The following is a 14,020-nucleotide window of genomic DNA, read 5'->3' as shown; positions in this document are numbered from 1 at the left end:
ATCTCTTATCTGAAATGCAACCAAGGAACCTACTGAGTTAACTTTAAATGGGAAATTTCTAATTAAATAGATAAATCATTTTTACATCAGTAGCTCTGTTAAAATAAAATATCAGTAAAGTCACAACAGGCCTTCATCTACTTGAGTAGGACTATAACCTTAATGCACACCTTGTATTGGAAAGTAATACAACTAACTTTTTCTGACAACTATCAGCTACAGTCATATGAACATAAAATATCAAATGTGATACAGATATAAAAGTACAGATGACAGGTAAACTGAATAATAGTAATATTTTTACTCTACATATATTGTTTCTGATAAAGACAGTCAAATTTTCATGCAAGATTTTTGATAAAACATCAACGCACAGAAACAGCACACACATTCCTCTGAATACAATACTTGCTTTTAGATGATGATGGCCAATTGTGATTCTGTCAGATACTAGCAACTACAAAAATGTTATAAAATATTCAAACCAATTCTGGCAGGGAAAAAAAAAAAAACACACAGCAGGAACTTTTATCTTTGGTAAAGATGAGGAATCCAGGACGTATCAAAATAGGAATATGAAACATTCGAGAGGAAAACAAACTGAAATGGTCAGATGTGCAAAGAAACTCTAACTAAGAGGAAATGACATCGTGGTTTAAAACCTAAAACAGTCAGAAAGACACAGAGGTCTGATAATGACAGGCAAATTCACTCCAGTACAATCAAACAACAAATGAAGGTGCATTGAAATGCAGGAGGTCCATTGCTTCTTTTTAACTTTATCAATAGGCAATTCCCTCTAAGGCACCCCTTCCCTTTGATGGAAAGAAATTTCCCTACAAATTTGAATTAAAAAATACTGACAGTTTCCTTTTGATAATTTCCAAAATGACAGGCAGAATCAAACACTTTTAGGCCATTTCCAAAACACTAATACCCATTTTCTATCAGTAATATCATGCATGCCATACTTTCAAACATAAATTCAGCTGGAACAGAGCTTCGTAAATGTCACAACTAATTTTCTAACAATCAAGTTCTTTTCAAACACCCAGGCTGAATTTATGTCAGAGTGACTTGCCCTGTAAGTATTACAAAACCCTGTCTCCTGGGAGTTTGTGATAACAGTCAGAAAATTTAATCAACAGATTCACGTCCATGGGCATGAATTGTCCATTTTTTCGTGCATACGGACACACATTAAAATTGGGTCGATTAGCACGAATTTGCCTTTTTGCGCATATGGCAACCTGTAGATCAAAGTGGGCAAAGGTTCAGTTTAGGCAACAAAACCACTTGGTTATGGTTAGGGGAAGGTTAGGTTTGGCTTTGGCACCAAAACCGGAAACTGGACCTCGGATTCAAACCCGGGATCACCGGGTCAAGTTCAAGTCGTGTTGATTGGTACATGCAGGAAACATACTTTCAATTGTACTACATTACTTTGAAAGTCATGCTTACTGACACCAAACAAATGCAGGATTTGTAAAAAGGTTAATTTTCGTGACTATCTCACAAACTGCCGTGAGACCGGGCTGGCACTTCATCTTTCTGCTCTTGAGCACGGTCACACCTGTTTGTCCTTCATTCCTCAGAGTAATCTTGTAAACACAAACACACAATGATAAACACATAAATACACGGTGTCCCTTAATTTCTCTTACTCAAAACACAGGGTGCGCAGCCTTGCACACTCAAACTGGGGTTAAATAAAAGCAAAAGCAGGGATTAAAACAAACAAAAAAAAACAAACAAGACATACTTAATAAAACCCGTACATAGGGGTTAATGATAATGAAACAGACTTATAATGACTTAATTATTCTAGGGGTTAATTTGCGACTATAACACTGAAAGCCTGGAAACACAAACAGGATACTGTCCGTGTTGAACTCCAGTGAAAAGCAAGCAAGGAGAGGGAAATCAACTACCCAACGTACACTTGTCACAACGTTCGAGCGGATGGGAAGTTTCAAGTCTAAGGACAACCTATGCATATCCATTTGACAAACACTGAGGAATACTTTTGGTAACATAAAATGAACTGAAAAGAATATAAAGTCTCATCTGACACGCGGCAAATTGGACAGGTACAACTCTAAGGACCTCTTCTACTTATAAACAGATTTAGTAAAAAGAAAACTGAAGAACGAATCTGCCACAAAATATTTTAAAGACCCCATGAAACAAAAAATCAGAGCTCGTTCATGATGTGCCAATCCACAAAAAAAAAAAAAAAAAAAAAAAAAAAAAAATCAGTCAGTTTTACAAAATTACAGATGTGGAAACCATGGCCCATTGGTGACCTAGCAATATGAGTAGCTGGTTACAGTTTTAATTATCAGTTCATCAAGCATTATGCAGTGACGAGACGTGATTTAAGTTACACAAATTTTATCTTATGACTGAAACTATTGGCGTGCCTATCTTTGGTTAAAATTAGACAGAATGTATTGAGAGGACCAGTGGAGGAAATATAATTCACAGACAAGCATTTTGCTTTAGTGAAGTCTCTTTTTCACTTCATGGGGTCTTTGAATACTTTAAATAATCAGTAACACACTTTGTACAGTCTACTCCTCAATAACAAACAATTAATCCACACACTTGTCGAGAACAATTTACAGTCACTATCTAACTTGTTGTTTTTTTTTTTCTTAATAAATCAATTAAGAACTGAGTATTTGGGGCAAAAGGTGCGTGGGGGTGGAGGGGGCTCGTATAAGGATGCAGTAACACAGAATCCTACAACATGCTTTCACACTAACATGCTCTCTCTCTTCAAATGGCAAATAAAACGCTCAAAGTGTCTACAGCCGGGAAATTTCATAAAGAACTGGCTGAAAACTGAATAATGTAGGATAACAGCCGATGAGTGTGAGCCACCAACGATGTTCTGCGTTTGGTTATGATAATGAGATATTTTATAAATCCTCTAAAAAGGACTTTTACTTTATTTTTTTGTTATTGGCTCCCTCCACCGGGAGGTCAGAGGTCAGGCTCAGCTACAGAGCTGCTAGAATCAGCATCTTGGACACCTCAGCAGGGCGGATGCTTGCCGGCACGGGGGCTTTAACGTGGGGTTCCCCGGTGGGACGGTCTCCCTACTCGATGTGCCACCCTGCTGCCCCAAATGTGATTCATTATAGTGGTCACACTGCAAGGTAAGAGGAATGTTTTTCTTCATGGGATACCTTGGCATTTTGAATGCTAGATAGTTATTTTTCGTCATCAGTCACACTGGGCAGAGAAGTGCCAACATGAATTCTTCTTATTTCTATATATTCCACTTACCGCTGTTTGCATTTGGGCACAGCTAGCCGCGAGCAAACCACAATCAAAAGTGGACCTTTTTCCCCCAGTGCAACAAGAATCTGGTCAGAAAAATAACTAAATCTCAACTAAAATCCAAAACATAGAAGGTATCCTTTTTTTATGCTAGCTCTTGTGGGCTCTTACTGATCCATCTGCATCCGCACAGACATACAGACTTTCCCCATCATCAGTGCAAAGGCTTATACAACACGTACAACTCATGGAAGCAGAGCAAGCTAAATCGACAGTTTGCGTCGTTTTTAAGGGAGCATGGGTGGAGATGTAAGGCACTACAGTCTCAGAGTGGGAGCGTCCCTGCATCCTTCAGGCCTCCACTATCATCCGTCCGCTTGGGGAGAAATGGTGGCAGTGCTGAGATGGAAGAGCGTCGTGTCGTCGTCGTCGTCGTCGTCATCCTGAAACTCCTGCACGCTTGGTGATGATTGCTGTTTATCCTTTCATATTCAGGTTCACGTTCATAATCTGCGTCCGTGTTGTGTCAAATCAGCTCATCCGCAGAGGGGCTTGGATGTGGAGAGCGTACTGTGTCATTAGTTCAGACCGGCGATTTCCATAAATACAGCTGATTCCCTCCGGGTGAGGCAGGCGAGGGACAAGTAAAGGCTAGGCTTGCTGGCGTGTGCTACCTCTCAGGAACGGGTTAAGAGTGATGGACAGAGCGTGGAAGGAGCTTCTAGTGAGGAGAAGAGGAGCGGGATATTCACGCGCTCACAGTCGGGTGAACGGGCCCACGTGAAGCGGCGCCCTCAGTTTGGGCGAGGAGCAGGAATTGGTGGTGATTGTAGAGAAGGAGGGCGAGGAGGAGTACGGGGAAGAGGAGGCAGATGAGTCGCCGCCGCTGTTCAGGGTGAAGACACTGGAGATGGCCACGTCCACTATACCCTGGCATAGCTCCGGGTATAGTTTCCTGGAGGAGGAAGAGATGATGTGGTAATTCATTTGCTCTCATGCTTGTTAAGCAGACTTGATGAGTTCGAACAGAGCCGGCAGAAAGCGTTCACAATGCACGACCAGCTATGACCGATTAGACACCTCGCATGGAAAATCAATTCCGGTGACACTTGAGCACTGGACGGCATTCAAGTTCATTATAAAGTCAAAGTTCCAAAAATAAAATATTCATTAGGAGCCGAGCACAATGAACGCACAGCTTTGAACAATGGAAACATTTTTCAAAGGATTTCCTATTTTTGAGTCTGAGCCTCCGAGGGAGACAAACAAGCACAAACAAACAAATGGCGGTCTGGAGAGAGGGGAGTACATGCCGCCCAGGACTGCAAGATAATTTTAGGTAATTAGGAAAATGAAATCAAAATTTGTTTTCCTCATATTGGAAACACAAACTTCTCTAAATGTAGACTGCATGAGGAGATGTGAACAGGAGGAATGGAAGCTTTAGCACTACCCGAAGAAATGTGGTGAAATGTTAGCTTGGCTTTAGGAAAAATAAAAAACTGGTGAGAATGTAAAGAGCAGAAAGGCGACAGGAAACATAACCAGGCATAAGCAACTGAACGGTACTGACTGTGCACAGGCTGGAGCTCCATTGATCTCAATCAGCCACACTTTGAAGCTCTCGTCCACCATGAAGTCAAACCCAAAGAGCTGGAAGCTCTGGTAGGACAGGTGCTTGGTGCTGATCGCAGGCTCAATGCAGGACAGACAGCTCCTGGAGAACAGACACACAGGCCATGGCTGAGGATGTCAGAGTTTCTACAAATAACATGAAAGCAACTCAACATTTGGATATATTTTAAAGGGGTATTAAGTCCAATTAAGCCCACTGGGCCACCGGACCTAATGTGGCCCCCCCACCGGGCTAAAGCATCATGAGAAAATTAATTTTAAGCACAAATTCAGGAACTAGGGGTGCTGCAGGTGCTGGAGGATCATCATATTTCCCAAACAATACTGTCCGAGGGTCCCTGAATGCAACTCATCCTGAGCTTTCCTAATGTTACCACAGATCTTTTCATTCATCTCACAGTAACAACTGTAGTTCTTTATCATGCCTAATTCAAACAACAGTAACAACCTTGCAACCATTAAAATTACTTATTTCCAGGTCAAAGCAGATTCCAGGCCAGCGGCCATATCTAGACATTGTTTTACCAAAATTGGGGGGGTGGCATGCCTCCTGTTGGTTCCCTGTCCACAGGGAGCATGAATCAGGCTTCAGCTAAAACGGGTTGCAATGCTGGTTGGGCATCTACGAGTGAGCAGCTGAAAATGCCAGTCGGTGGAGGGAAACCTTGAAACTCCAGTTTCTGTTCCAAATCAAAGTGTGGGCCAGAAAGTAAGTTTGGAAAATCAGAAATCTGAGTTGTAAGTACAGATCAACAATCCCCCTATTGACTGCCTGCAAATATATTATATGGTAACGGATGGTGAAAATCATACTTACTGCCCCTTTAAATGAACATCACATTTACAAAAATCACACAGCAGCTCTAACTTTTTCATTAGCTGTGCTCTAAGAAAAAAGAACACAGAAACACCTACTTAATGATCTGTTTGATCTGAGGTAATATGGTGGTCTCCAAGGTAATGTTGTGGGTGTTGAGCAGGTACTGCCTGAACTCGTCGAAGAACATCTCGTTTCCCTCCTCGTATCGGCCGTAGTTCTGCGAGTGCTCCTTCTGGATGCAGTGGTTGGTCAGGTGGCTCGTCATGTCCTGCAGGTCCGAGCTGTTGTAGGGCTCGGAGGAAGTCCGCAGCACGCCTTCCCGGTACAAATAGATGTTGTACTGATGGTCCACTAGCACCCAGCTCCTAACAGCAGCACAGGGTAAACCATTAACAACCACAGCCTCTTTTCTCAGTTACTAAGTCCAAACAATCTGACGTCTCCTGTCTGTCTGCACTGTACATGAAAGCCCAGGTAAGACTTGCCTGATGTCAAACTTGCGATGGCCAGGCTCCAGAAGCAGAGGCTTCTCCAGATACTTCTGAATAACGTGAACCTGTCCCTGATTATCAATGTACTCCAGCAGTTGATTTGCATCATGGGAAATCAAAATCCCAGCACCTGTGACAATAAAAAGAAATTAGAAGTAAACCATCATGGCAGTCCATTCCACTGTGACTCCACTGCAGACTTTACCTCTCCATCATGCACACAGTACACTTTCTCAGGACTGTCAAGCAGTAAATTAAATGAAAGAGGCTTGATTAAAGTGAGGTCCACAGGCCAAATTTGGCCATCAACAAAACATTCATTTTACAAAAAGAGCCCAAAGGGAGTATTTAATCTTTTTTGATTCCATTTAATAACATTTAAAAGCTAATTTTGAGAAAACTGGCTGATCATGTCTTATTTGCAGTATAAAACCTAAGAGGCAATACTAATGCTCCACGTGTATTTCATGTCACTCCTTAGCTCTCAATATCAAAATTCACCAAAAAGTTGATCTCTATGCACTCCTAGAGATCAGCTGAGACCCATCAAATCCAGCTTACCTTTAGCTCCCGCAGATGACTTGGCTATCCACACTGTCCCTTCCCCACTTTCTTTTTTAGAGTGATATGAGGCTAAGAAAACTTCCCTCTCATCGGTCTTGGGATTGTTCTTCAGATGACTAATGCCATTCTTAGCTGGAGCCACGGGGGTGTTGAGGTTAGTGGGGTAGATGATGTAGGACTCTGGGAACCAGTTACAGGAGTCAGAGAGCTCTGGGCTCGTCTTTATTAGCCTGTGTGATGTTAACGGAGAACAAATGGTCAGCTAATGCAACATCCTTTGAATAATTTACTTAGCAGAGAGAGACACAGAGCAGTGGCATGAACTGTCAGGACCAATGATAAAAGATAAGCTTAGATACAGACTTCACCAAGGATGCTTTTCTGCAGAGCTTGTCTGCTCCTCTGTAGTAATTCACCAGTTGCACCAGTCCTGGTTCATGACCTGCAAAGAGCACATAGTACACACTTATAAATGCACTCAGATGCCTGCATGTGCACAGCCTAGCCGGGCCTTGACTGCAGATGCAGATGACAGACACTGCGGTCCCTGGCAGGGATGTTATATCTTCCCACAGGATGCTGGAGCCAGCAGCCATATAGAAAAGGGGGTATACATCTGCACAGCCTCAGTGGTGTGTCACATTAGGTGGGCTGACATCAAAGACAGGACAGACACTGACTGACAGACTGTAATGCAATAAAGAAAGCAGCATTTACCTAGACGTCCAAAGGGCAGTCTGTTCCTTTCTCCCAGCATCAAGTTGAATCTCGGATTGTCTCTTTTCAGCCTCTTCCATTGTCCAGTTGAGACGAGGATTTTGGAAACTTCTGCATAGACAGTGCTGTTGTCGTCACGGGTGACAAAGGTATACACCGGCGCATTCATAATGCCACAAAACTGACCAGAGAGGAGGTGGATGATGAATAATCTAACGGGATTAGAGTGTGGGGAGCTTTCTGACTAGTTGCGAGGCTGTGTGGTGGGCACTGCAGCAGGCAGACTGTGGGTTATCTCCTCTGTCTGTGGCATGACGATGAGTCAGGCATGTTCAATCCACACACGGAGTGCTGCTGTGAGGCTGCAAGTCAGAGGTCTCAGGCAAAGGCAGGCGTATAACTCACAACACACCAAGGCTAGCTACTTCATGCTTCCTGCCAGACGGAGTTTCTCTCATATTGTGCGGCTCCGGATTAGGGTGTGACTGCTGGTGCCGGCTCCTGGGGCTGGTCCCGTCTGGACATCAGATCCTCTGTCCGGGCTTTGCTAACTAGCCGCTACCAAAAGTCAGCAGCTGTGCAGCAAACTTTGTGAATATTCCGCCTGAAAGACAAGCCCTAAACACGGCTATGGTGAGAAAACATTAGCTGGCTAGACACAGTGACAATGGTGGCAATCACGCAGCCTATTTTCCCCCCACAGTCTGTCTTTTATTCTCTTAAGCTCAGCAGCAGCCGCTGTCATCCTCAGTCGGCATCATAAACACAAAGCGCTCCGGTTGTGGTTAGTGTAGTCAACGGATACTGTTATATTTTGGCTAGTCGATTCATTAGTGCTTTAAATGTTGCTGAAAGTTAACTGGGGTTTTTAAAATATAAATGTTTTAAAGGTGTATATTATTCAAACTTATTTTTGTCCCGATTTGGCGTTTAAATCGATTCGAATAGCATCCAAGATACTACATATCCCAGAAAGCAAAGCGATCATCGTTACGATTGTGTAACGCGCCGCGGCCACAAGATGGCGACGTAGTCCTCTCTAGTTTCACCCGCGGATGCAGCCGCAGAGTTTTGGAAACAGGATTAAAACTCAGCAGAAAGGCTTTCGTTGTGGGTAAGTCTGCTTCTAATACCCCTTTTCCACCAGGGCCTGGTTCGGAGCCGGTGCCTGACTTAGCACCAGTTTTTTGGTTTTCCACCGCCCGAGCTGGGGCCAAACTGGTGCCAAACTGGTTCCAAACTGGTGCTAGGCAAGCACCGACTCCGAGCAGGGGCTAAACAGGAGCCAGAGAAAGAACCGATGACGCGGCCCACCGCGTCATCGGTGGGCGGGGTTACAAAACAAAACAGGAACTGCGAACGCTATAAACATAAACAATAATCCCCGAGAAGCCGCGGGTTATAATGATTTTACAACGGCATGGAACGCGGCTCAGCAAATTACATTTAAGGATGAGAAGCACCCGTTTTATAACTAAACATCGCTGTCATTCGTTCCGATCGCGAATCCGACAGGTAGCCGGCAATAATTGTTTTTTTCGCCTCTGTATTGAAATGTTGGCTTGTAAAGACACAAGCAGTATTTGCATCGCTAATAAATCCAGATCCTGCTCCACCCGGGGCCAGAAACTGTATCGGGAAAGCAGCGTTATATGCTTGACTGAGACGCGGCTCACCAACATCATCCCGACCGGCTTCAGGACAGGACGGGCGGACAGACTGCAGCCGCTGGATTGTATGAGTGTGCAGTTTTATGTGTGTTGAAGTGGTGAAGCTGCCGTGACAATGTAATTTCCTGCAACGGATTAATAAAGTATCATTCATTCATTCATTCATGATGGTTATTGTGATTCTGAGCGAACGTCTCGCGCACCCGTCACCACGTTTTCCGAAGACGTCATGACGTGGCTCTGAATTGGCTCCACTTTGCTCTTGACCGGTGGAAAAGCAAACCGGTTCTTCGTTGGCACCAGTTAAGCACCGGCTCTAGCACCAGCTCCGAACTAGCACCAGGTTTTTTCTGGTGGAAAAGGGGCATTAGACTCACTAACTCACTAAACGGCTGCTCCGACGCTCACAGAGAGAATTAATTATTTGTTTAACCGTTAACACAAAGTAAAACGCGCCTAGACCGGATTCTGGGCGATGTTGGAGTATAAATGGAGCACTCCCAAGTTGTGACAAGTTTTGAGCCGCATTCCATTATTTTCATGTGAGTGCTGTGTTGCCCCCTTTTACTCGTCCTTTTGTCTTTAATGTGGTATTATGACAATTCAGTAACGATAAACTGTGTTACTATATCGTATTCCTTAAGTAGTCGTTTATGCAAACTTGACAGCCCGTTGAAATCATATTCAAAAGGACTAACACAAGGTTTCATTGAACAAAATGGAACGCGGCACCGAAACTCCTCATTTTACCCCCAAGCAGCTGGCGGGAACAAGTAAACTACAACCCAGGAGCCAGGACCAGGAAAACATACAAATAAACGCTGTAAACGTTGTCATATGCGCTGTAGTTTTTATCTGTTTTATTACAGGATCGTAAGAAAGGTGCGTATCTCAAATAGCAAGCGACTTTTCTGAATATTGTGCTGGTTTTAGATCCTGTTTTAGCAGCGAATCCCAGTCAATCACTGAAATATAGATCTATGCACTTTGGGCTGCAGCAACAACCTGAGTGTCTGAATATGTTTAGAAATAACCCACATTTATTTTGAACTGTAAAATATGAATTATAATGTAACCCATATTTTATGGCCTGCAGTCTCCAATAACCTAATGTTGTTAAATGTTAAGTTTTGTGCATGAGTAATGGGTGATGGAGACAGGTCTGCCCTGGCTGGTTCAGGGGTCATGTATTTTTAATGACTCCTGCCCCCTCTCCTTCAACAGGCTGGAGCAGGCCAGGCATGAGTGGCGCACACCTGGACGAGTGGCAGAGGAGGTCCTTTGACATTTCATCTGGCACCTGCACACCTGAACAGACGGCAGACACCTACCGGGCGCACATCCTCTCCATTCAGTATGCATGGGCAAGCTCCCAGCTCTCTCAGGCCGGGATGGCCAGCCTGCTCAGGACCTACTCGGAGCGCTACGCCGCAGTGCTGGACTCGGACGACCCTCGCACAGGGCTCAACAACTATGCAGAGAGCGCGCTGCACCTGGCCCGCAGTCAGAGGAACTACAGCGACAAATGGGAGTCGTCCCTGACCGTGGGGAGCGTGCTGGAGCTGCCGTGCGTGCAGAAGATGATTCAGGCAGGGACGGAGGGAGGAGACTCCCCGGTGGCACCAGCAGATGTTAACATATCTGTTGGACAACAGAGCCGAGGCAGCTCCCTGTCTGCTCCCTTCACCGGAGTCAGGGCGGAGCCTCCATTATTCAAGTCGGCAGCCCCCCCGCAACCTAAAACAGAGAGTAACAGCATGGCCGGTAATCCTCTGGGTAGTGCTGCGGAGAGGCCAAGAGGCTCTGATGGGATGTCAAGTGTTCCCAGTTCACTCTCCCGACCCCCTGCACGTGCTCAGCCTGTGTTTGGTCACTCCTCGTCGGTTCCTCCACAGGGAAACCAAGGCCCTGCTGGTGCCACACAAAACTACCAGTCCTCCTTCTTCCCCACCTCCAACCAAACCAAGCGGAAGAATTTCTACAGCACAAATGGAGGGGAGGGGGGCAGGGGGGCGCACGGAGGTCAGAGCAACCTTGAGCCACGAGTAGGAAATAACTTCAAAACGGCTCGTGAGCAGCTCATTGTCGATCAACAGAAAAAACATTCCCATCAGCCCCAGAGAGGTCAGCCCCCCGGGATGGCGGCAGTTGTGAAGAAATCCCTGGGCGCCAACAGGCCTCGAGGGACGTTCTCTAAATTTGTGTCACCTATGCCAAGGCAGGAGGAGGAGGACGAAGGCGGGATGGGCCACGGCTCCGGTCAAGAGCCCCAGATTCTGGATGAGCGCCTGAAAAACTTTGAGCCCAAAATAGTTGAGCTGATCATGAGCGAGATCATGGACCACGGCCCTCCTGTGGCCTGGGACGACATCGCTGGCCTGGAGTTCGCCAAGGCCACCATAAAGGAGATCGTGGTGTGGCCCATGCTGCGGCCGGACATCTTCACAGGGCTGCGCGGTCCACCCAAAGGCATCCTCTTGTTCGGACCCCCGGGGACGGGCAAAACGCTCATAGGGAAGTGTATAGCTTGCCAGTCAGGCGCCACCTTTTTCAGCATCAGTGCCTCATCACTCACATCCAAGTGGGTGGGCGAGGGAGAAAAAATGGTGCGAGCCCTGTTTGCCATCGCCCGTTGCCACCAGCCGGCGGTCATCTTCATTGACGAGATCGACTCGCTGCTGTCCCAGAGGACAGACGGCGAGCACGACTCATCACGCAGGATAAAGACCGAGTTCTTGGTTCAACTGGACGGGGCAGCCACGGCGGCAGAGGACCGAATCCTCGTGGTGGGCGCCACCAACCGGCCTCAGGAGATCGATGAGGCGGCCCGGCGCCGTCTGGCAAAGAGGCTGTACATCCCCCTGCCTGAAGCCGCCGCTCGACAGCAGATAGTCACCAACCTCATGGCGTGGGAGAAGAACCAGCTGAGAGAGGAGGAGCTGGAGAGCGTGGTGGCGCGGACGGAGGGCTTCTCGGGAGCCGATATGACCCAGCTGTGTCGAGAGGCGGCGCTGGGTCCCATCCGCAGCATCCAGCTCAGTGACATCACCACTATCACCCCCGACCAGGTGCGTCCCATCCTGCATAGCGATTTCCAGGAGGCCCTGAAAACCGTCCGGCCCAGTGTGTCGCCGAAAGACCTGGAGCTGTACGAGGAGTGGAACAAGACTTTTGGATGTGGACGCTGAGCGGGCCTCCCCCTCCTGACTGTCCTCTCACTCCTCATTGAACTCTGGGGGGAAAAAACCTGAAACAAATTTTTAATATTTCAAACTTTTCTGTGTTCGATCGAGCCCGTATTTGAAATACAGTCACTTGTCCTATTTTTCATGTTTGATTTCTGTTCTGTTTTCATTATCTTGGTGATCAATTTGATAAAATTTGGTTCATTATTGTAACTCCTCACTGATGAGTCTCGGTGCCATTTAGACAGATACCCTGCAGCCGTTTCCTGTGAACATAGATTGACACAAAAGGTAATCAAATTATCAGCGTTTCTGCACTTTACATGCAGCCATTCAGTCATTATCATCACCATTATGTGCTGTCATCCTGGTAGTGAGAGTCGGGAGGATTTTTTCCAGTCTCACTTGTGTTTCAGAGCACCGTATTGATAAAGCAGATTGTCCCTGCAGCTTGTGTAATGAGTTTCTAATGCCATGATGCTTTCCTTTACCGGTGTGACGGCAGCTTTGTGATTCAGCGTGAACAGCAGGCACCTCTGTGTGTGTGTGTTATTATCAACAGTGTATTGATTAATTCACACGTGGAGTGATGGGAGCTTTCTGGGCGGGAGGGAGATTTTTCTCCATTAAAAAAAAAAACAAAAACACAAACAAACACGTGTATTAATCACCCTGCTCAGAGTCATATTAGTGTTTAGTTGTGCCCTTCTTTGCCTCTGATGTTGATGACCAGCTTGTTTCCACGACACATAACCTCTGACCTCCTCTTGGCCTCAAACGTGACTTTGGTTATTTTTGAACGGTGTCTCAGATAAATTCATGATAAATACAGTCAAATTTCTGCTTGCAACAATCTGTTTTTAAACTCCTTTATAGGAAACAGCTTCACTTTATACAAAACTTTCAAGAGTGTTTTGCAGATTTAGTATCTATCTATTTCACGGGTGTGTTTAGTGTTGCTCTTTACTGGATTTTCCTAAAATATGTTTCTAATAAAATAAAAATTTGACAAATATTTCCAGTCTCAATTGTTTCCTTTCTTGCTGCAGAAACTAAAGTGTAGCAGAGAGAGTGTGTGGGCAGTGTTGTGTAGCGTTTTCCCACTTGGTGGTGCCCATTTAATCCACAGAGGGCAGTGTGCTCACTCTGCTAAGAGCCACACTGACTGCTCTGTAAAGTCTGTCACCGACGTTTCGCCTTAATTCTCATGGTCCTGAAATGTTCCTGAAGCTGGATGTGCTAATCATGCCCGCGGAAGTTGGGCAACACTGACACTATCCTGGGCCTCATGATAAAAAAAAAAAAAAAAAAAAAAAACACTTTGCTTTTACTTTGCCTCCCTTCCTGTTAGTGATTAAGACAGCAGTGGACACAACAGGAAAATGTATTACAGCAATGCATGCATTTTATTGTACTTCATTACACAAAGCTCGTGCCATGTAAGCGCAGTCATTTTAGTGCTCAGCTTGAATCATAGGCATAGTCATCGGTGAAGTTCACATCATATTTATCTAAAAGCTCTGTCCAGTTAATATTTTAGCTATTAGGCTCAATAAATCTAAGACTGCTAATTGCCCATCCTCCACACAGCAGAAAGTTTGCTCCTCCCGTGCCAACTGGTAGTTCTGGTCAGCAGGGATTTTTAATGTT

At 45.4% G+C, this 14,020-nt stretch overlaps 2 protein-coding genes across 4 annotated transcripts; one reads left to right on the top strand and one right to left on the bottom strand.

Moving 5' to 3' along the window:
- Nucleotides 1-286: 286 nt before the first annotated feature.
- ttl (tubulin tyrosine ligase) lies at nucleotides 287-8,255 on the bottom strand. Its single transcript, XM_030071042.1, has 7 exons — nucleotides 7,516-8,255; nucleotides 7,162-7,240; nucleotides 6,796-7,028; nucleotides 6,229-6,364; nucleotides 5,839-6,108; nucleotides 4,862-5,005; nucleotides 287-4,243 (listed from the first exon to the last, which is right to left on the bottom strand). The coding sequence occupies exons 1-7, from the start codon at nucleotides 7,682-7,684 to the stop codon at nucleotides 4,045-4,047; spliced, it is 1,230 nt and encodes a 409-aa protein (XP_029926902.1). The 5' UTR covers nucleotides 7,685-8,255; the 3' UTR covers nucleotides 287-4,044.
- A 266-nt stretch (nucleotides 8,256-8,521) lies between these two features.
- Nucleotides 8,522-12,508, top strand: fignl1 (fidgetin-like 1). Of its 3 annotated transcripts, none has more exons than XM_030071425.1 (2): nucleotides 8,522-8,629; nucleotides 10,410-12,508. In XM_030071425.1, the coding sequence occupies exon 2, from the start codon at nucleotides 10,427-10,429 to the stop codon at nucleotides 12,371-12,373; it is 1,947 nt and encodes a 648-aa protein (XP_029927285.1). In that variant the 5' UTR covers nucleotides 8,522-8,629; nucleotides 10,410-10,426; the 3' UTR covers nucleotides 12,374-12,508. The 3 variants fall into 3 exon arrangements, with proteins under 3 accessions (XP_029927285.1, XP_029927287.1, XP_029927286.1); XM_030071427.1 differs by lacking the exon at nucleotides 8,522-8,629 and adding an exon at nucleotides 9,589-9,727; XM_030071426.1 differs by lacking the exon at nucleotides 8,522-8,629 and adding an exon at nucleotides 9,754-10,067.
- The last annotated feature ends 1,512 nt before the right edge of the window (nucleotides 12,509-14,020 follow it).

This window comes from Myripristis murdjan, chromosome 15, assembly GCF_902150065.1.
Source record: "Myripristis murdjan chromosome 15, fMyrMur1.1, whole genome shotgun sequence".
NCBI lineage: Eukaryota > Metazoa > Chordata > Actinopteri > Holocentriformes > Holocentridae > Myripristis > Myripristis murdjan.
The sequence above is the reverse complement of the archived record's forward strand: the minus strand, read 5'-3'. Positions and strand labels throughout refer to the sequence as shown.